This window comes from Carassius gibelio, chromosome A23 (genome assembly GCF_023724105.1).
Source record: "Carassius gibelio isolate Cgi1373 ecotype wild population from Czech Republic chromosome A23, carGib1.2-hapl.c, whole genome shotgun sequence".
Lineage (NCBI taxonomy): Eukaryota > Metazoa > Chordata > Actinopteri > Cypriniformes > Cyprinidae > Carassius > Carassius gibelio.
In genome coordinates this window covers 16,682,927-16,706,477 of record NC_068393.1, presented here as the reverse complement: position 1 = coordinate 16,706,477, position 23,551 = coordinate 16,682,927, and the positions used below count along the sequence as shown (strand labels likewise).

General features: G+C 37.5%; 1 protein-coding gene across 2 annotated transcripts in view; it reads left to right on the top strand.

Annotated features, from left to right (window-relative positions):
- LOC127944671 (zinc finger protein 385A) overlaps positions 1–23,551 on the top strand; it is an 81,171-nt gene that overhangs the window by 7,860 nt on the left and 49,760 nt on the right. Inside the window, exon 1 of one of the 2 annotated variants that reach the window (XM_052540784.1) lies at positions 3,258–3,770. The exons of the other annotated variant lie outside the window; for it this stretch is intronic. Within the exon in view, the coding sequence (XP_052396744.1) occupies positions 3,722–3,770 (49 nt within the window). The 5' untranslated portion in view covers positions 3,258–3,721. Of the gene's footprint in view, positions 1–3,257; positions 3,771–23,551 lie in introns of those variants that run through there. 2 annotated transcript variants of the gene reach the window in all.

Sequence of the window (23,551 nt, the reverse complement as noted above, 5' to 3'; positions counted from 1 at the left end):
GGAAGAGACATGTCTCCGGCGGCCCATAACAATATTAAATATTAATTTAATCTGTGACCTCGCTTCCCTTCCATTGACTGGTCTCAGCAGCATCGTCCTCCATGGTTGTTGTTTATCTTCTCGTTCCCGCCTACTTAAATGCAGAATTATGACGTTTGTAGCGTAACAATGACGTACGGGTCGGATAATTGTGGTCTGGCCGTTCAGACGGAGGTCGCATTTCAAAAGATCGGATACGTATCGGATTCAGGACCACATACCCAAGTGGCCTGGGTCACATTTGAAAAGATCGGATCTGTGTCGTTCAGACTGTCATGAAAATAGATCAGATACAGGTCGCATAGGGGCAACAAAAATCGGAATTGGGTCGTTTCAGCCTGCAGTGTGAACGTAGCCTTAGTACCAGTTTATCAGGAAGTGACAATTTTGTTGTCTTTGACTCGTTTTATGGGATATTTCAATTTTGCATGTACTGTAAGTTAAATTTACAACTTTGGATGCAAACCTGGCTACAAACTTAACCGCTTATATATATTAAAGTTTGAAGTGGTTAAGTCTGTATATATATAAAAATAAAACTTTTTCCTCTCTACTTTTATGGAGTAGTGCCATTAATTACTTCTAGGTCAAACACAGAAAGAGCTAATTGAGTGACAGTTTTGGAATGTGGAAGTCATCTTCAGCTCTTTTTCTTGATGCTCAATCCTCTTCGCACCTGTTCATTGATAGCCATTCTCCTTGTGCTGTGACCATACCCATCCTAGACTTACACACACACATGTGTGTGCATCCCAGACCAGGGGTGAAAAAGGATCCCCATTCTTGGATTTCACCCTCTCATCATGACATCCATTAAAGTCCTGCTGGGTCTCAGTCACTAGCAGATAGACAGCACATTAGCGCTTGGACCATTGAGCTCAACAAGGCCCTGCTCTGAATTATTGATCCCAACACAACTAATGAGGTAACCCTAGCCCCTTTTTTGATGAAACACATATACATGGTCACACTGCTGTGTGAGCTCTGCATAGCCACACTGGCACACTGTCCAATCAACCTGTTTATCAGTGCTTTGACTTTCACAGGCTCAGATGGCCTCAGTGAAAAGAAAAGGGCTGTGTTTTCCAAAAGAATTGTAAGCATATTTAGATTGTAAGCCATTGCCATTAATGGTCTCTACGATCAACTTAGACTCACAATGCTTTTGGGAAATGCAGCCCAGGTTAGATGAGTGAATTTTTATGCTGGTTTATTGACCAGTCAACATTTGATTGCGCATTTTAATTTCTTCAATATTTTACATTTAAATTACCTTTGGCATCATGCAATGCTCATTTAAATTTTATCCTAATAATATAAAATAATACTAATGATTTAATAACACTGTTAAGGGTCATATGAAAAAAAAATCCTTTGTCTTTGGAGCATTACAAGCTCTTGGTGCATAAAGAAGATCTGTAAAGTTGCAAAGTAGGGTTGTGCCGATAGACGATAGTATCGTGTGTTTGATGTGTATAATTTGTACAGTATATATACCATAGTGCCAGTTTTTGGTTATCAGCCATGACATAATTATTGACTTATTATGTCGACTATCCCTTAAAAATATATTATTTATGCTGGTTTCCATCGTTATGTTGTGTACTAGCAAAAATTACTGGTTGACTGACAGAGGTTTGCTGGTTAAGAAGGCTAATAGAAAATGCATTTGATTTTTAATTCCATTGTAATTTAAAATGGTATTTACAAGAAATTAATAGAATCCCTATGAATTAAGTTTTTAATTGGAAATGGAAAGTTGTGGGAACAAATTTGGCATGATATCCATGTTTGAAAAAAAAGTTATGTCTTATAAGAACACTTAATTTCCTAGAATGCCTTTGCAGAAAATAAATTCCATTTCCTCTTGACCTTTACAAAGTGAATGATTAAGCAAAGCTCCAGTAATGAGCAGTTAATCAGTAAAGATCAGTATGAAGTCCTTACCTGTATCATTGTGTTTACCCATTGGTGTATCAGGGCACACACACGAGTCCATCCTCATTATGAGCTGTTTGTTCAGCTGCTGGTCTAATAGTGTGTATGAGTGCCCTCTGGGATCAGATGACGGCATTTGTGCGAGTCTGTGTGTAATGCACCTGTAGTTTTATAATAATGGAGCTTATATGTCCAATTTCCCCCACCCTCCTTTATTTTCTGTGTCTGTCTCTGTGCAGTGCGCACTTTCAAGAGTGTCAGCCAGCCTCCTTAGTATTCACATCCCCACTCGCTGACTTACTGCACAAGCCAGAGACAACAGAGGAGAGAGAGAGAGAGAGAGAGAGAGGGAGGAGGGAAAATGAACAAACAGGAAGACAAAATAAAAGATATAATTTTTTTCTAGCCCCTAGATCAAGCATGCATAGTGTGTGTGCCAGTAAATGGCTTTAGAGAATTCATTTTTGATGCCTCCTTTCTTCTATAGCCTTTTTTTAAATGTTCGATTCACCCCTGCAGCATGGCTTTCCTCCATTGGAAAGGCTGCCATAAGCTCTGCTGTTGTCTGAGGCAAGCCGAATCGCTTACATGCCGAAGATGTTCAATTTTGAATTCTTTATGAGGTGCATTTTAACCCGACAATGACACGTTTTGAAATTGGCCCAGTTGTGCTTAATAAGACTGCGGCTTGTGTTGGTCTCTCTCTCTTTGTTAATTTCTCTGTCTCTCTTATTCTTCCTTCCAGTCTTTTCTCAGTGTCACTCCATGTCTCCTCATCCCTCTGTCAGTTTGAATTTAGTTTAATCTCCCCCTCCTCCTCCGCCTTCTGATTCTTTCGCTCTGTCGCTCTCGGTTCCATCTCTTCCGAACGCGCATACTTTGTTTCTCAAATCTCCCCAAACTATTGAGAAAAGCTTTAGTAACAAATATTTCCTGCAACAGAAAGACTTAAAGGAGAGCTTCAGGGAGGTGCAGGGAGGAAGTTTATCCCCTTACCAGTTCACCGTCACAGGGGTCGCAAGTGACCACCACTATCGCAACTGCCATAAACAGACCAATTATGAGAGTGAAGGAGATGGAGGGAAAAATTGAGAGAAAGAGAGAGAGAGAGAGAGAGAGAGTGGGGCAATGCTTCCATGCTTTCCACTCTGCAGGATGACAAGCGGCTGCTGCCTCTCCAATTGGTTGGGACTGCCACCAATCAGAGCGCAGACAGGGAAGGTGCCTTTAGGTTATAACCAACCCCAAAAACAAGAAGCGGGGAGAGAGGGAGAGAGAGAGAAAAGAGAGAGAGAGAGAGAGAGAGAGCGCTGCACAGACACCGGCTTGACTGTGCTACTGATGCATTTCTTCATGGTATCTGAGAAATGTTTCTGTTGAAGGGAAACTGTTCATCTTCTGTCTGCTGTAGAGAAGCAAGGTGCATCCCAGTATACCTACAGGGATTTCGGCTCATTCACTGACCAGTGCTCTGGCATTTCTGACCCCCCTCCCAACCCCGTTCTCGGGACCCTCCCCCACATTGCCCTCTGACTCACCTGAGAGAAGACGGCAGAAGACCTGCAGATCCCTCCCCTCAGAATACTGCTCATTCACCTGGAGAGAGTGGACACACAAGATACAGGATGGACAACAGATATGCTCTCTCTCACGCTGCGTTGGCTGCTTGACTCACTTCTGGTTTGGAAGAGAGACGCAGAGAGGAGTGCGAAGACAAACTTGTGTTCCCCTGGATTAGAATTCGATGAAAGCTTGTCCTGATTACAGGAGCGAGGCTTTTAGGATGATCTTGGGTAAGTTCTCCTTCGCTTCTTCTTCAAAGCTTTGTGTTAAGTGGTGCAGCACCAAAGACACTTCAGTTGAAACTGGATTTTAAACATCAACTTTTGGATTCAGCCTCTAGCTCATAACTTCCTTATTGGCATTCTTTTCAACTTGTGTAGACCTGATGTGCAAGTATTGAATCATAGTGGTTTCTTCAAGATGAATTTGGACTGACGCTGAAGGTCAGTGTTGTAACAGTGGGTGTTCAGCAGCACAAGCTGTTTCACCCCTGGTCAGACTCCCGCTGTCCATTCTCAGAGGGATTTTGATGCTCAAATAAGAAAACAGAAACATTTAAGATCAAGTTGATCTAAGTTGAACTTCCGTAGTTGTACTTTATGGCAGGTTATGACAGGATAAAACGACCAGGTGTATGTTGATTTGTTGGCTTATCCCATTGTTTTATTTGTGCAGATCTTTTGTTTATTGTGTATTATGTACTTCTGTAGAAATTCTGGCAAGTACTGATATGTTGCTAATTATTTTAATGTTATGGCCGATTACAATAAATTACAGATATATATATATATATATATATATATATATATATATATATATATATATATATATATATATATATATATATATATATATATATATATATATATATTTATTCATATGAATACAGTAAATTATATATTTTTTTAAAAACACACAAAAAATGTATTACTAATTTTACAAGTTAATTTGCTGCAAATGAGTTTAGGCATCACAACATCACATTATTTTGGAAATTTACTGAAACTTACAATACATTTAACACTGTTTATTGTTGTTTTTAAAGGCTAACTTCAAATGTTTGTTAGATGATGGCAAAGGTAATCTAAATGTAAAAATATAGAAAATGAGCTTGCATTATTAAATATCAAAAAAACCACCTATACAGTGAATAAAAATAATCTTTAATATTGACAGAAAACCAAAATGGTACTGATATCTTGTGCATTTATGAATTTGCGAGCCTTAAATCTTCTTCGGGAATTTATAATTGTACATATCATAAGCTCTGAATTCAGTTCTGGAATTAAACCTATAAACAACCATGACAGGTTATTAATGTTGAGCATTAGAATTTTTTACAGTCTTTTGGGTGCTTCTGGAGAGTTCCTTCCATTGCTCTAGGCTGTAGATATGGGTGTGTGTGTGTTTGCGTGTGTGTGTGTGTGTGTGGTGACTAGAGGCTGCAGCATCTGAGCCAGCTCATATTCCTGCTGGGGTTGTGTGAATATAGCCTTTGCACTCAAAAATACAACTTTGTTGGACAGTTGTCATTGTGTGTCTTAGCTTTAGGTATTTTAGATCATGATGATTTGTCTTTTTTAGTTTACCTGTAACATACCTGTGTGTTACTGTGCTGTAAAAGTGTCACTGTGTGTGTTTGGTTGCGTAAGGCTATGTGAGGGAACACCAGTTGAGGCCACATTGTTTAACTTATGCCTGGGCTAATTTAACAGCCGGGCTGCTACACTTCTCTCCGGCATTTTCCTCGGGGCATGTTTTCCAGGGAGCCAGGAATAATGATTATAGGGCTTGTAATGTGTGATCTGTCTGCTCTATATGTATGTGTGTGCGCGCGCACATATACCATTATTACTACAGACAGAAAGGATTTATAGTTATAATATATGGTTGTGCACCATAATCAGCCTCACGTTTGCTAAATATATGTCTTTGCTATCTCTAGCATGCAGAACGGTGTGGCTTGTGAAATGTTCTGAGAATAGGAGGCTTTATATATGTCCAATATGTGCTGTTAAGTTAAACCAGAGTATTTATGCCTCTTTTTTTAAAGACTTTTTAAGGATAATTCAACTGAAAATGAAAATATTGAGGATTTACTCATCCTCATGTTATTCCATTTTTGTTATGTCAGATTTTTAAAGACATGGGTGAACAAATTATTTGCAGAATTGTGATGGAGTACTTGAATTTGGTCTCATTAAACAACCAGACAAGCACAGACGTGCTGCTCCGTTCCCATCAAAAGAGGCAGAAGTGATGTTTGTGATTGGAGAGATGGACCGATGGCTTCATTAACCCATCTGATTACAGCTGCATCTATCCAATCTAATCAGTCACGTCTGACAGAGGAATGTTTTCAAGCGCTCTGTAAGCATCTGTGTTCATTACCACATTTCCATCTATATACCTTTTTTAAATAAGGTTCAGACTATTTATAAATTAATACTTGATTTCGGTGCTTCTGACCTCATGTTTAAAGACACATCTGCATATGATTAAAAAAACTGCATTGCTACATGCAAAGCAAAATGATAAATTCTGCAATAACGCAGACCTGTATCTTTTTTTTTTTTACTAATCTATTTGTTGTAAGTATTTTAAGACAAAGACTTTTTGTTATTGTGGTGACCTTTAGATTGCAGATGTATTCAGGACACAATGTCTCTGCACTGTTTTACACTCTAGTAAACAAAAACGATGTCACACACTTCGGCAGACAACACACTACATAATAAAATCTGTAGTGTGATGCAAAAAAATCCTTTTATGAACTTCCTTTTTGGAGCAGAGTATGTGTTATGACTCATTTACAGTCCTTTTTCTAAATATATTCTGAATGACCTTGACCGGATCCCCTTCCTCCTTTTTATCCTGCACCTGCTTTCAGCTCTTTCATATTAAAAACCTATTCAATAACGTCAAAACATCAAAAATGATAACTGTATTAGCATCCACACCAAAGCATGATAACGTTCTGTTTAGTATAAGCGAACACTGCAGTTATGTAATCTGCCACTTTAAATTCTCAAGCTCTTTACAGTCAGATGGATTCTGATTGGATGTCAGTGTTTTAATTGTAAATGGGTTTGAATCGTCTCATATCTTTTTGTGTGTGTGTGTGCTTTTGAAAAGTGAGCAGGTTGAGACATTTGTTCCTAGTGGTGGTGTAGATACAGCTGACCCTGATAATGGGACATAAATGTACTGCATTATATACAGCGGAGATCCGCTGAGCCCCACATGACAGACCATACACTGCCATAAATGCACATGTACAGACACACATTGACTCTGTGGAGCCGTGGCACACCGCCTGGTCCCCAGTGTTTTCATTGGTAGGACTGAGACAAAGAGTGGGGTTGGCTGCTAAAGGAGTAGTGAGTAACCTGAGCAACAGCACTGTGATGTGCATTCACTGCCGCCTGGCCAGTGTGGAGTTTCCATTGTGGCCAGCCAGTCAGAACGTACCCCCCTTTTCTCCATGCACACCTGCACACCTGTCTGAGCTCACATACAGATAAGCCCTCAGAGCCGATTCATTTAAAGGAATAGACCCCCCAAAATGAAATTTTAGTCATTATTTACTCACCCTCAATATGGTTCATGAGAGTCTTTGTCTCTTGTGCTCTATTTATCTGAAGCTGTACAGTAGCTTTATTTTCATTTACATTTAGGCCTTTGGCTTAAGGTATGCACTTTTAGCTTTTGAATTTCCTTGAAATCGAACCCATGACCTTGGGTTTGCTAGCACCATGATATGTTGTTTGAGCTTCATTAATGCAGCTTTATGTGAGGAAAAGGCTAATATTTAAGTCATTGTTTACCTAAAATCATCGTACTACAGCTTTCCAAGTTCTTTTAAATCTGTTCAACTTCATGTAACACAATCAGTTGCGAGACACTTTTAGGATTTAGCACCATTTGCTGGGTTGCTTCCACATATGTTTATGTAAAAAAAATATATAATAATAATAATAATAATGGAAACAAGTTTCCAAAATGTTAGTAAAATCTTCCATTTCTGGTTAGCATCAGTTATCCCATAGGTGGCGATTTTGGAATCTTGAATTCGGAAATGTTTTATTTGCAGATCATTTTTGTTATTTTTTTCTGATAATTTTAACGATTAAGTCAGATTCTATTTTTATTTTTTTCGGGATAAATGGATTGACATAGGATCTACTAATATTAAACCTGGCACAACATGCTTTCACGAACCAAATTTGAATACTCTCAAAAGTGAATGAGATTTGACAGTAAGGGAAATATTTATTTCTATAAGTAATTTGAGATTTTGGTAGGTTTCTCACAAAAGGTATCAAAATGAATTTCATAGTTTATTTAGTCATTTTTGGAGTTTGACAAGTATCTGTACCCATAAATGTTCACAAAATAAACACATAGTAGAAATTTGAAGTAAAATGTAAAAAAAAAAAAAAAATGTATTACTAAATTTACCTTTTTGGGTGAAGTATTCCTTTAATAGCCATGTTTGAGCTAGGAAGGACTGAGAATATTTCTCTGTATTTACACGTCGTCCCTTATTTGTTTCCCCTGGAGGGATCTGTTATATTTTGTGACATTAAGGCACAGTGCCCAGGGTCGTCTGATGTGTGGCTTGCCTCTATGTCTTTCTGCATTTCTGACCTTATATTTGTTGCAAGCACATCTGTCTTTATGATACAGCGTCCTCTCACGCTTCCTGTCTACCTGGTTATCTGTCATACATCCCCTCCCTCCTCATCTTCTGTCTTCCTGCTCTCTCTCTTCCTCTCTTTTGCTACGGTCAACCTTAACTCTCACCTGTCCCTTGAGGTTGTGAAACAAAAAATGTGTTTGTTTGAGAAGCTCAGCATTTTTCCTTTTTTTTTCATCTCCTATGCATGGCTAGAAGAGAATGACACAGAATTTATGAGATCTATCCCCTAAAGCCCAGTCCGAATGCTGCATATTATAGCCTAATTTAATCTAGACTCTCATCTTTAAGTGTACTTTACTTAATCATGATGTACTGCACTGTAGAAAACACTAGCAGATTTGGTTATTTAGTTTTGAGCAACATGGCTTCTAGCTAATAAGTATTGCTGGTTAATAGCATATTTTTTGGTCTTTTAGCCAGCCAGGTGTTCAGAGTTTGGCTGATTTGATGTTCAGAGAGTTTGCCAATAATGTAACTACATCATTATGTGGGCAAAAGAATGGGACCTTTTAATTGTGAGCTAGGAATATTAAGGGTTATGATTTCTCCCATTCATGTATGTATCAGCAGACTGTCCCTTTATTGTGCAGTGTTACTTTAGTATTATTTACATAGTATTGTAGTTTTATTGTTTTTAATTTAAAGTTTTAGTAATTTTATTTAGTGATTGTCTTTATACATAAAAATCTATATAACTTTATCTTTGTTTTTGTTTTCAGCTAGTTGCCAACACATAATTTCAAATTTTCTAAATTATGTTTGCAATTTTTCATCCAATATTTAATTTGTATTTAATTCAAGCTTTATTTCAATTACTGAAAATATTTTTTTATAGGTTAGGATTTAGTTAATGATATTGTCTTTGCTGTATGCCTTCTCGCATTGCCTTCAGATAATCTGTGTCGTCAGAGCATAATTTTTCTGCCATTGTTTCCCTTCCATAATTTCATAATTTCCCTTCTGAGTGCCTTTTTGTGTTGTTTTCTTTTGGGGCTGAATGTGCCCAGCAAGAACAGTCATGGAATTGAATGGGAATGCTAACGGAGAGCTTTCTCCAGTCTTTAATTAAAGCACTATGATATTTTTAATTAGTTTTGACTACATGGATGTTCTGCTGAGTATGCTAAGGTTTTTTTTTTATTGTTTTACTTAATTTAAATTTTTAGATAATGTTTTATTTATCACTTCCACAGTCTTTTGTAGCAGTTGCAGAACTTGTTAAATGACACAGCCAAACTGTGTAATGCTAAACATGCAGAGCTTGTCACACCTGTTGTTCACTTTGGAGAAAGTCAAACTGATCTTTCCATGCTGTTTTTTGCTCCTCATACAGATTCACTTTAGTTTGATTTTATGTGCAGTTTCACACCCATTAAAGCTAAACACCTGCCAGTGGTTTGGCTGAGCAACTGCTAGTTAGTCACTGCACATTCACTTCCCGTTTTATAACCTAATCAAACCTTATGTTCTCCACAAATGGTTTTGTTTTCGTCTCAGCTGGTGAGATTTCATCCCACAATACCATCAAGAAAATCCTATATCTGACAGAACGAGTCAAGAAACATTTGAAGAAATGTGGGAATGATGTAATAAATTAGCCACGAGGAAGGGAAATCATAACTCACTAAAACAGCATGTGTGTGTTTTTCTCCCAAACAGGTCAGCTGTGTGCATCGTAGGAGGTCAGTTAATTTTTTCGCCCCATGGCAGGTTAACTGCACTTGAGCTTCACACGATGCAAGCGCTTACATCTCCGTCCACCTCCCCCCTCTCCCCGTCAAATGCAGCCATCACTCTTAGCCGGACATACAGACTGGCTGGGTGCTAGAAGACTGTCAATAGTGGGTGTAACAGACACTAATGAATTGCCTATAACAGGAGCTCTGGGAGGCGGAAATGCATTACTGGCTGTGAGGCCCAGCAGACTGAATGAAATTGTCCCAACTGTATCTTCATCCACACACACGCACACACACATGCATTACACCTCATTGCTGTCCCAAATACATTCTCTAATGGTTTAAGCATAGTGCGTGTTAGTGCCAGGTGTCTAGTAGAGCTGCACTTTGAAGTACACGGCCAGCCGTCTGTGGGATCCTATAACTGACAAAACATGCTCCTGGTATATGTGTTTGCTGTGATGCACAAGTCGACTGGATTCTGGCTTTGTTACACAGCCTCCTTGTTTGCTTTATGGTTTATTTTGTTGTGTAGACAGGACTCAGAGAGCAAACAAATCATAAAAGCCTGACTATACAATACCAGCGATGGGGTCATCCTTTGAATAAGGCAGTTTATGAAATACGCCAACCAGAGCGGATGATAAATACATCCATCCTTCCACAAACAGAACACATTTATCAATAGTTTGAGTGCAAATCCCTGACACATTGGATTGCTGGATGAATTATGAAGCTTATATCTACAGGTTTTTTGAGGGACGGAGAAGTGTCTGTGTATGTGTGAGTCTGAGGAGATTAAATACAGTTTTTGCCGTTCAATGAAAGAAGGTCTGTAGATGTTTACAGCTGGCGTTACATTGTTTCCCACTGTTGTTAATGTTTCAAAAAAGAGGAACAAAATCAATTCTCCTTGAAATTCTGGAAGGTTGATGCTTGGGAGCGTGGAGGGGGAAATGAGGGAGGGCTAGAGATGTGATAGCTTGCAGCAGAGAGGGAGAAATCTCTCAACCAAGCCAACTGACAGGACTATTGAGTATCTTAATACCCTTTCTGGATGGGTTCATGCATGGAAACTGAAGCACTTTTTGTAAGTCACTCTGGATAAATGTGTCTTGCTATATGCCTTAAGGATAGTTCATCCAAAAATGACACTCCTGTCAGCCTGTATTTACTCTCATTTCAACTGATACATGTGTGATGTGAGTTTTTTTCTTCTTTCCTCCTTGGGGCATAAAAGAAGCAGAATATCCAGGAAAATCTTGCTTTTTGAACTATACATATTTTTTCGATTATTAAAAATGTTAATCACTAATTGTTAGTTACCATACAATATTTTGTGGAAAATATTATTTTAAAAGACAAATTTAATGTAATATATTGTCAAATAAAAATATAATAGAACGCAATTTATGGACAATATATAAGTATAAATATAAATAATTATTTTTAACAAGGCAGTATGTATACTTATGGTAAGTTTGGAAAACTATTTTATTGATGCACTGACATAAAATTTATAAAGCTAAAGCATAAAGGATAAAAATATGAATCAACTTACCATTTAAGAGTATAGGGCACTACCACATAAAAAAAAAAAAAAAAAAAATCTTATTTTAAAAGTTGCAGTTGCATTTTATGTTGGATTTTATATAAAAAATAAAATGCTTCTATTTAGTGTCTCCCTGCTGGTGTTTTTGTGTTTATGCAGATCTTTGTTATTCTTACATTTCAATTCATTATGATATGTGGCCATAATGTTGCCTCCCGTTGTACAACTTTTACAGTAACAAAAGGATTTGAATGGTTAAAATGTATTTTTTTTTTTATAATTTAAGATTTAATGGCATACAGTTTTGTAAAGTGTAAAATATATACTTATAAAATATATGGTCACCAAAATGGGACTATTTTACCCATCAAAATGTAAATTATTTGATAGGGAAAAGTGAGATTTACGTACACCAGAAAGGACAGTTGTTTCAGAGGCACAATAAAACTTTTATTAAGAAAGTAAATATGATCAATTTAATTTCATATTATCTTTACATATAAATGCATCGGAGTTTATGTCTAAAACAAAACAAAAAGTCCTGGGTTCTCCCATAGACACATCCTGGAGGAAGATTCAGCCTAAAGTTCAATTCTTGCACATCTTTTGTTATTTTTATTTTTTTACCCTTAAGGTGTTGATCAGTCTGACAGCTTGTGGGAACAAACTGTTTTAGTGTGATTGCTTTGGCCCAGAGACTAGCTTGACCCTCTAGACCGTCTAGAGTTATGTGCCCAAATGTCACCTTATGTTCATTCAGGCTCCAAACTACTGAATGTTTATTGTAAGTCCATCATTAAAAGAGGCTAAAGAGTTTTAATGGGCTTTGGAGGCAGTTTCAGCTATGCAGGCTGGGCTCAGACCTGCTTGAAAGTTGTGTGTGTGTGTGTTAGAGGGAGATTAAAGGAGAACATGTGTCTGTGTGTGAATGTGGATCTTACAGCACTGTTTGAATGGGTGCCACAGAGTCATTGGCTAGCAGGTAGCTAGCTTCCTTGGTGAAAAAAAAGTGATGCGCCAGTCAGGAGCTTATGGTATGCACACCTGCACCTCCTCTCTGCTTCCCCTCCTCCCTGATTTTGCGATATGGCAAAGGGTAGAGGATATGAAGGGACTGCGCTCAGACCTGCCCCTGCCCATGAGGTAAATACTCTGGTGTGTGTACGCTCTGTGCACATGCCTCTGCAGATATTAGGCTAGGTGCACCAGGCCTACATGGCTAGCTGGGTCCATCAATGAGTAACGAAACCTTCCCAAGAAGTCTGTCGGATATTTCAGCTTCCTTGCGTATGTATATCCATGAATTATAAACACTAGTTTCTTAATGAAAAATAACTTCTTCCATTGATAACACTGTCCTCATTAGTTATGCATTTTTATTAATTTAAGGAAAAAAACTCATTTTTTTACAGTGCTGTCTTGTTTGATAGTTTTTTTTTAATAGATAGATGCACATTAGTATGAATCAAAAAAAGAACTTGATTGTCTGTACAAAAATAGTATAAATCACTTTCTTTTTAATATATCCCTCCCTATATTAATATACCCTCCATCACTGGTCCATTGACAGCTCAAACAGCAGCACTGTGGTCCCCTGCATGATCTTATTGAGATGCGGCCTGTGGCTTAAACATGTTTTGAGATCTCTGTGATGAAAAAAACAGTAAAGCGGCTTGAGGAAAAAGACGTGGGCCATTTCCATAAAATTAGCTTAGCAAATGCAATGAAGCAGCAGCCCCTGCAGAGCGAAGACAACAGCAAGATCCACTGGAGAATTCACAATCCTTACTACAAAACGGCTAGCACTGATCTCATATACATGGCCTTTCACAGAATTATGCACAAAATATCTTTGCACTGGCACCGGATTGGATTAAAGAGCATATTACACACTACTGCATCAGTATAGAGGCACTAAATAAGGTCCCAGCTGCCACATTCCTGTGTTTTTGTTGTCTATCTCCACATAAGTGTTGCTATATTGGGCGATGGGAGTGATTCAGCTTTGTGGCACCCCAATAATCACAGCACCACATATCTTCATTAGCGGATAAGCTGTGGGAAATGAATCCCGCTTTGTTCCTCCTCCACCCAAACCTCATTCCCTGTTTTTTCTTCTTCTGTCATTTCTACTTAGGCTTCTCTCTTTGCTTTGGACACACACACGTCAGCTTGCTAGGATCCGTTAAGCTCTTCTTTTGTTCCCTGAAGGTGCATCAGCTGCCCAGTGAGTGTACTGACTCGAGACAGAACAAATTAAGGTCACAGCAGGCAGTGGACAGCAGAGAGAACCTGTGCTAGACCAACCTTCCCTGTCCACCTTCAGCTCATCACAGAACGCAGTTGAGGACTGCCGCTAGCTTACTCTAAGGAGTCATAAACATTTAATCAAGACCCTTCATGCCTTCTCTCCCTGGAGGCCCAAATTGCCTGTTGTTCATATATAGAGAAATGATGAAAGGTGATAAGTGTCTTTGAACTTGAGTAGCAAGAAAAAAATGGAGATTGTGAAGCACATGTGAGATGTGCTGCCGCAGCTCTGAGGGTTGTTTTTCGATACGGACCGGAGCTGAGAGAGAGAGAGAGAGAGAGACCATATTACTCGTGAATGGGGTTGGCATGAGTCATACTGCTCTCTGGTGCTTGATGGTGGAGTTCTCCCACAATGCATCTATTTTGGGCTGAATTTTCTGTCACTCTCTATGTACTTAGAAACGTAACTTCAGAACACTTACATAAGGACATCCATGCTGTGCAAAAAAACACAATAAAGTCAATTTACTCTCCCAAAATCAGAGCGGCTGACTAAAATAAAAAACATTGTTGTAGAATTTGGCAAACGCAGCATATTCATGGATCAGTGACTCAACACACTTTCTTTCTTTCTTTCTTTCTTTCTTTCTTTCTTTCTTTCTTTCTTTCTTTCTTTCTTTCTATCTATCTATCTATCTATCTATCTCTCTCTTTATCTTTATTGCGGACACACATACATGTGACCCTGGACCTGGACATATATGTGACCCCGGAAATAAAGTTTTGATATATTTGCGGTAGGAAATATGCTAAATATCATCATTCTGTAATTTTGACCCATACTGTGTATTTTTGGCTGTTGCTACAAATATAGCCCAGCAACTCAAGACTTTAGATTATGTGGTCCAGGGTCACATATGTCATTGACTCTAATAGTCTTGGGTGAATCCCAATGTTTTGTTAACATTAACACCTTGGTGGAGGTGGACAGCATTAGGCAGACCTCGCCATAAGGACGGTATCCAATTCTGCTTGTGTTTGCGCGCCTGTGTAATCCATAGCTGCAGGGAGGACGACCTTCACAGTGTGGAGCCTCAAAGGCTAATGCGACAGGGAGAGAAGGAAAGGGAAAGCGGGGTACAAAATGACATGTTTAGAAATTTGCCTTGCTGACGATCAGTCAAGGGCTAAGTCGTGCCACTTTTGTGTGTGGAGTTTCAGCACAAATTAATTTTTCCCCTTAACCTCTTTAGAGGATGTTACGTAAACCCTAAACCTGCTCCACTTTCATCCCATTTCATTCAGATTCCAACTCACCAGATTCAGACCCTTATCCCATGCATGTAATTACTGAAGGTGGGAGGTTTGGCCAGTATGATCTTGGCTAAAACTGGCTTATCAAATATTAATTGATCTTTGATGGAGCAGATGAAGAGGAAGTGCTGTGTGATGCTGATTCAGCAGTTGGCAGGAGCAGTGAACCCAAGGTGCCATTTTATCAGATCTCATCAAACATGGCAGCACGCTCAGGTGCCACTCTGCAGGAGATTTGTGAAACAAGGGGATTTTCCCAAAATGTTATTTTCTCCTTCAGGTCATTTTGCTTTAACCTAAAAATAATCCAAATGGTATTTAATAAATATAGAAACATAAATATTAAATATATTATTTAATAATAACAATGATGATAATAATAATACATTTTATTATTGTAAAGTATTAAATTAAATTATTATTAAAATATTTTTGTTATTATTATTATTTTTTATTATTAAATACTATTATAAAAATCTAAAATAAAATACATATAAAATATTTAATCATAATATTGCATGTATTATATATATATATATATATATATATATATATATATATATATATATATATATATATATATATATATATATATATATATATATATATATATATACAAACATACACACACAAATTATATATTCTTATTGCTTTATTATTATTAATTACTTTATTTTATTGTAATTTGTATTGATTATGAATACTTGAATATGTTATATATAACTGCATAGCAATTTATTTAATATTACATGGCGTTTGGTTTTATTTGGATATTAAACTAAACTGAACTATCCCATCTTACAGTTGCACAAAAGAACTATGAAGTTATTTAAAAGTATTTATTTTTCCACTAAGCATGTCTCATTTTGCCTAGGCCACCAAATGAGCTAGGACTGCACTGCTAGCCCTTAGAAAAATAGGTTTGTGATGTCCTGGTCACCACCTGCAGCTTAAAACCAGTGACCTCTAAAACTTCTTTTAAAATCCCTCTCCCTGCTATTGATGTGGTTTCCATTCTCTTTCTCTCCATCCAGTTTCTCTCACTTTTTCATTTCTTTTGCCATCTATCTTTTCTCTGTCATCCCCTCTATTTTTGTCAGAAACAGTCAGTGGATTTTTCCAGTTGACTGCCCTGCATTGCCGCAGTCACAGACATGGAGGCAAGTATGAAGGGAGGGGAAAAACTGGAGAGAGAGGGGGTGAAAATGCACATAAGAAGCGGGGACAAAAGAAAAGGCTGACGGCTCTCATGATTCGAAATCCATTTTGTAGAAGCATCATATCGGTCTGTCCTGGTGCCCCACAGTGAGCAGACAGCACTGCAGAGCTGCATTCCATTACATGCAGCCGTTCTCCCTTCTGTCTCTCCCTCCCTCATTCCCAGCCGAATTAACGGGCTGTTGGGAGCTCTGCCACCATTTCTGCCCTCTATACCCGGCTCTTCACTCGCACTCCAACGGAAAATGTGCATCTCACATTCTGACAGCATGCACCACAGTCCAGCCGGAAAGCCAGGGAGACCTACAAGGTGCAATAACTGATATGTGCTTGTGTATGTCCTGTGCTACCAAAGAGAGGATGTAGCCTTAAATAGCAGAGGAGGGAGACAAACTGAAGAGACAGATAAAGAGAAACCAAAATCAACACGGAGGACTGAGATGAAAGGGATGAGAATGGAATAAAAGAAGAGAGAAATATTTATGGGTCAGTGACAAATAATGATGTTTGAAAAAAAAAAAGAACAGAATAACAATTTTCTAAATCTAGTTTAAAACACGTGGGAAACTGGTTGGCTTCATACATTTTTGAAAACATTTGTGGCATTTTCTGGAAAACAAAAATTAATTATTATTATTATTAATGACTAAAAATGTCAAATGGTGTAACCATGAAGTAAAAAGTATTAACATTTTCCAGTACACTAGTTCTTATATATACACATACTACTATTTAATTATTAATTTATATTATTATTATTATTTTTTTTTTTTGTAAAAACACTATATTCAGCAAGGATAAATTAAATTGATCAAAAGTTAAAGTTTTTTATTAATCAAAGTATCTTGAAAAATATATATATATATATATCACTGTTTTCAGCATTGATGATAAAACAAAATGTTTCTTGTGCACCAAATTAGCATATTAGAATGACTTCTTAAGGATCATGTGACACTGAAGACTGCAATGACACAAGAATAAAATCCTTTTTAAATTATATTCAAATTGTGATAACATTACATAATATTACTGTTTTACTTAAAAACATAAATTTCCTTTTCAAAACATAAAAATATATGGGGAAATTAATTTGGCCTGAATCATATTATTTTCTGTTTAATTATTTTTCTTTTCCTATGATATCGTTTTTTTTTTAAGTCATAAAATGTGATGTTATGCATTTTTCATTAAAAAAAATAAAATAATATATATATATATATATATATATATATATATATATATATATATATATATATATATATATATATATATATATTATACTGTAAATCCAGGGGGGGGGGGACTGTAAATCAGTGCATTATCATTGATCTTATGCAAAATGAGTAAAAACCAGGATAACTTGAAAACACTGACTTTGTCTCCGTTCCCGTGCCTAGTTCTTCACAAAATGGATGAAGCCTGGCATTATTGTGGCTCAGCGGCCATGTTGCCCGCATATGTCAGTGATGGCCAGAGGTACACATCAATATTCACTGAATCAGAAACTCTGACTTCCACTCAGGCTAAGAAGGGAATTACTTTAAGGTTATTTGTAGCAGATAAACCTCGTTTGTCAGATCAATTGAATGGCATGAAGGTGATTTCCAAGCAACTGTAAATGTTTGATATAAACACACAGGGATTTAAAAGAAAGGACTGATCTTTTCATTTGTGGTGCGAAGCCATTATGGTGAGAATTACCAGGGACTTGATGGACTGTTCTGTCTGACCCACGCAAGACTGATCACACATAAAGATCAATTTAATGGCCAGCGTGATTGAATCGACATCACTGAGCGGCACACAGGCGTGAGATTTCAATGAATGACTTTGCCCTCAGTGTCCTTCACGGTGCAGGTGGAACGCACACCAGCTCAAGCCCAGAGTAAAGTTGATATAAGTGATGAGGTTTTAAAGGACCGCCATCTTCTCATTGCAGTAAATTTGGAGTGCTGGCTAATATCCTCTCTGCTATGAAAAACATGTGGCCGCATCATCTTAATCCACATGAGTTGATTTCACGGCTATCTGAGTGTCGGCAGAGGAGAGGTGGAGAGGAGGAGAAACAGTAAACATGGTTATCTTTGACAAAACTAGAAGAGCTCTTAAAGGGATAGTTCACCCAAAAATTAACATTTTGTCATCACTTACACAACCTTATTTTACTTCAAACTTGATGACTGATAGCAGAATTTATTTGTTTGTATTTATTTATTTATATTCGTCTTTATTTTTATTGGTTTGTTTTTATGTAGTAATTTGTTTGCTGTATATATTTATTTGATGTATTTGTGTTTATTTTTGTATGTATTTTTTATTTTTGTTTGTTTTTTACTAGTGCTGGGCTACGATTTATTTATTTTTAATTGCGATTAATTGCATGATTTTCTGCGATTAATCACAATTAATCGCATTGTTATGCACAAAACGAATTATGCATTCAAAAGTAGTGTATTGTGCACTTTTTCATTTGAAAGTAGTGCTATATGAACAAAAGTGATTAAACAAATAATGTGCTTTTTTACAGCAGTATTCCTTTTACATAGTAGCAGTTAAAATTTTTCTTATAAATCCAGAGCCTCGATAATAACATTATAACAGACATCTTCCTGTTAGAGACTGGCATGTTCGTGGGACCCATCACAGCAGAGTGTGGTGCGGGACAACACATGATGTGCGGGTAGAGACTTGTGTGTGCTGGAACAGGAGAATAATTAGGATGTGCCCACACTAGGCAATCTTAACCCCTAAAGCCTGGTTCATTTGACTAGAGTGAACACTTCATTTAGCAGTCCCTGGCTCGGTTGGAAGAGGTGGGCAAGAGCACAGTTCAGTTATATATAGACCAGTGAGTGTGAGCGCTAACCGTGCCAGAATGCAGATCTTCTGATATGTGCTGCATGATGGCGTGAATATAATATAACGTGCAATAAAATAATTATCGGCATTAATCAATTAATATTGATAAAACTTGCTCGTTACAATTTTTGTATTTAAGTATTTATTTCATGTCTTTATTTGTTTTATTTTTAATGATCAATTATTTATTTATCTGTTGTAATTTGTATTTATTTAATTTGATGAACACCAAAGAAGAAAATCATACAGGTTGGGTGCATTAATTATTTAATAATCACCTTTTAATTTCATATTACGGAATAGTAGTCTATGAATAAGGGGGAGAGAAGAAATATGGACATATGTTAAGGTTATAGCAATTGTGACCACAGCAGCATCTGAGATGGCAAGGTACATCGCAGTTGCAGTCTTATTTAAATGTGTCACCTTCAAGGGATAGTTCACCCAATTTTTTTTGGTTTATCTGCTTACCCCAGGGCATCTAAGATGTAGGACTTTGTTTCTTCAGTAGAACACAAATAAAGATTTTTAATTCAAACCGTTGCAGTATGTCAGATTTACAATGGATGTTAATGGGAATAACGGCTTTGAGAGTCAAAAAAAACATATAAATACTGTTGTTTCTTGAACAGACCAATCGCTTTGTGTGTTTACAAAGCAATGTATCGTCACAAGCCGTAGGGTTTAATTTGGTTTTGTTTGTGTATGTTTTTTTGACCCTCAAAGCCGTGATTCCCATACACTTACATTATATGACTGACAGACTGCAAACAAAGTCACCTGCATCTTGGATGCCCTGGGGGTAAGTAGAACGACATCGCATTTTCATTTTTGGGTGAACTATCCCTTTAATGGCTGATGAGCTATGCAAAACCTTTTATCTGTAAACAGCTATTTTCACCCAATGAAACAGAGACTAACTCTGATTTGAGACATTAGGCGACTTTCAATACTAGGGTCGACTTCAAACCTCCATTGAAGATGTTTACAGCAGTAGTGAAGTGACAGCTCAGATGCCAAATGTCTTTCGTAGTGGAGTGGGATTGTAACAACACTGCAGTCCTTTTTTTTCATCGAGGATTTCCTCTTTTGCTCCTCCTCTTCCTGCGTTCAACCCAGCACCTGGGCTATGAGGAGAAACATCAAAGTCACAGAAGCATTGAAAATGTACCTACAGGTGCACATGGACCCTCAGGGGCAGCCAATCATTGGACATTTTCTACACTGCTCCCTCTCTTTCTCCATCTCTCATACTTTCAGCCGTCTCTCCTGGGTGAGCTGGAGATTGGGGTTAATGTATACACTATGTCACATGCTGCCACTGTTTATCTCCAAAGCCACAGAAGAAAAAAAAGGAAGGAGGTTAGAGGAGGAAAGAGAGAAGATAATCACAGAGAAGAAGAGAGAGGTGGATGATTTGGAATGCGCAGCATGTGAGGAACAGATAACCATCTTTTCTGCAACCCTCCTCCAGTGTACTGTTTGCTCAATCATCATTGACTGCAGAGAGAGAGAGAGAGAGAGAGAGAGAGAGAGAGAGAGAGGAGGGGTGTTCAGTGATGCAGGAAGGAGGAAGTAAAGGAGTTTGAAAGAAAAAGTGAAGGGGGAAGAATCATTCTAGACACAAAAGCAGGCAGTGAACAGTACTGCAGAGATGATGCACCAACCCAGATGTGTTAGAGGCGCGGATAAGAACAATGCTATGCCACAGCTCTGAAAACAAATACATTAAGTAGAGTGACAGTAGTTCGGATGGACTGAAAATAGTTTAGTTTTTCTCAGTAACTAGTATTTTCCAGCAATTAGTACTATAGTGTTATTTAAGTTTTATATTGCTATTTACAGGTGAGTAAACTGATGTAATTAAACAGGTATGCGTGCACACATTGGAAAATATAATTATTTTAGTGAACTGTTTGCTCAGGTGATTCATTTAAGTCAATCAGTTAAAATGATTTAAAGATTTGTTCAATCCCTGAGCGGACAGATATGCATCATTTTAGGGCTTTTTCAATAATATAGAAAGTAATATACAGTGATTTTACTAAATGATGTAGAAAGGTCTGCAAGGACACATTACATTTGACTTCTGCTTTGTTAGAAAAAAATCTGTTTAAAATAATTTTTTTCTTTGAACTTACTATTCATCAAGGAATCTAATATTTTCTGCAGAAATATTAAGCAGCTCAACAGTTTTCAATGTTGATAATAAGAAGAAATGCTTCTTGGGCAGATCAGCATATTAGAATGATTTCTGAAGGATCACGTGACATTAAACACTGATGTAATGATGCTGTGACTTCAGCTTTGACATCACTGGAATAAATGACATTTTAACAGTTATTTGAAATTTTAATGATAATAATTCACAATATTACTGTTTTTACTCTATATTTGATTAAACAATGTTTTTTAACGTTTCAAAATTATCATTTAATTAACATATGTAATTTATATAGTTCTATTTAAAAATATATTGTTGTTCCTGAAAAGAGCTTTAGTATAATTTTCTACTTTTAGTAGTTTTGTTGTTTCTTTTTCAATAGAGTAGCTGGACTTTTGTTGATCTTTAAAGCTTGTCAAGCTCCTCAAATTTTAAAGTAGCTCCCTGAACACTTGTACGTTGCGCTCTGTTGGGTTCAGTGTCTGCAGTTTCTTTCCACCTCTCCTGGCTCACACCACATGTAACCTTTCTGCTGTCCGCTTAGCCTTTCTTTTCTACCGCCCACCTGAGTGTATGTGTGTGTATGTGTGTGTGCAGGGTTCTTGCACAGTGTTGTGTAATAGTCTAAAACACAGTCTAACAGTGCACAAAACACAGCTCTCATCCCAGAAGACTCTTCATGGTGGAGCCGGCTGAAGAGAAGATTCACCGCCCCCTCCATACTTACTCACACTAGCTCCAGAAAATTCCAAATCTCTCATCCCCTGCTCCCTCTGTGAGCTCCTCCAAACTGTGAGTGAGTGTGTGTCTCCAGTGCAATTACTCAGATGATATCAGCTGTCAGTCAGCAGCTCAAAGATGAAGCCGGGCTCTTTTACATGATAATGGGATGCCACATTCAATCAGGCCTTTATGTGGCAGAGAGAGGGCAGTTGACTCATTAAAAAAATGCTGAACAATAACAATGAAAGAATCATCAGCAAACTTCCACTTTTACACCTCTGTAGAGCTCTCCGTCACACTCACCTTTCCTTCTGCTTCCCTTCTTTTTCTGCAGAACTGGTAGCGCAAGGTTGAAAAAAGGAAACAATATATAGAGGAGAGGAGAGGAGAGGAGGAAACAAAACAGTGGAAAAGAAGAGAAGATGAAACAAAAAAGAAGAGGAGTGTTAATGACAGTGAAGGAGAGGAAACCAACTCTGAAAAGAGGAGTGGAGAGATGGGGAAAAAAACTGTATAAATTAGGGTAGAAGAGGTAAGGAAACAAAATGGTGAAAAGGGAGAGTATCAATAGAAGTATTAATTAAAAGAGCACAGAAGATCAGTAAAAGAGTAAAGGGAAAGAGAAAAAAAGGAAAATAAGGACAGTAAAAATTATTCACTAATTTCCTTCTGAACTGTAAAAAAAAAGGAGTGAAAAAGAGGAATTCAAAACTGTAGAGAGTAAAGGAGGAAACAACACAGTGGAAGAGATTAGAGCCGAGGACATGCCAGGAGTCCACCTTTCTCCTTCTCTTGCTCTTGCAAAGTCAGCTGTAGTCTTTATATATATATATATGGACTGCCTGTCCACATTTGTTGGATGTAAGCATGTTACAGAAAATGTGTGCTTCTATTTATATATATATATATATATATATATATATATATATATATATATATATATGTGTGTGTGTGTGTGTGTGTGTGTGTGTGTGTCTCTGTGTGTGTGTGTGTGTGTGTGTGTGTGTGTGTGTGTTTGTGTGGGGTGGAGGGGGTGGGGGGAGGAGACATGAAAAGCCATACAGTACATGCTGCACACACTCAAGGTTAAATGTGGATTAGACCCTCCTGGAGCTGTAGGTGTATTTTCTAGATGAAGACAAGTAGCCTAGGGATGACTTAATAGCTGGTTCTCACTGTTCAGTGTGCGATTCAGTCAGAATGTTAAATGAACACATTTCCTTCTGAGAATTGAACTATTCTACAGTTAGTTATATTAGGTGACAGTATTCAGAGAGAGTGGCGTTGAAGCGTGAGATTTATAGAAGCAGGTCAGGATTTCCCTCTCTCTGTCTTCCTCTGCTTTTTCTTTCGCACGCCACCTTTGGGACCTTTACGTTCAAAAAGAATGTTTTCAGACTAACCCAGTTCCCTGCTTGTTTTGTTGTTTTTTTCTCTTTCTCTCTTTCACTCTCATCTCTGCATCTCTCAGTGTCTGCTTCTTTCGGTTTTAAATGATTAGTTCACCAAAAGATGAAAATGTTTACTTGCCTTCATGTTGTTAC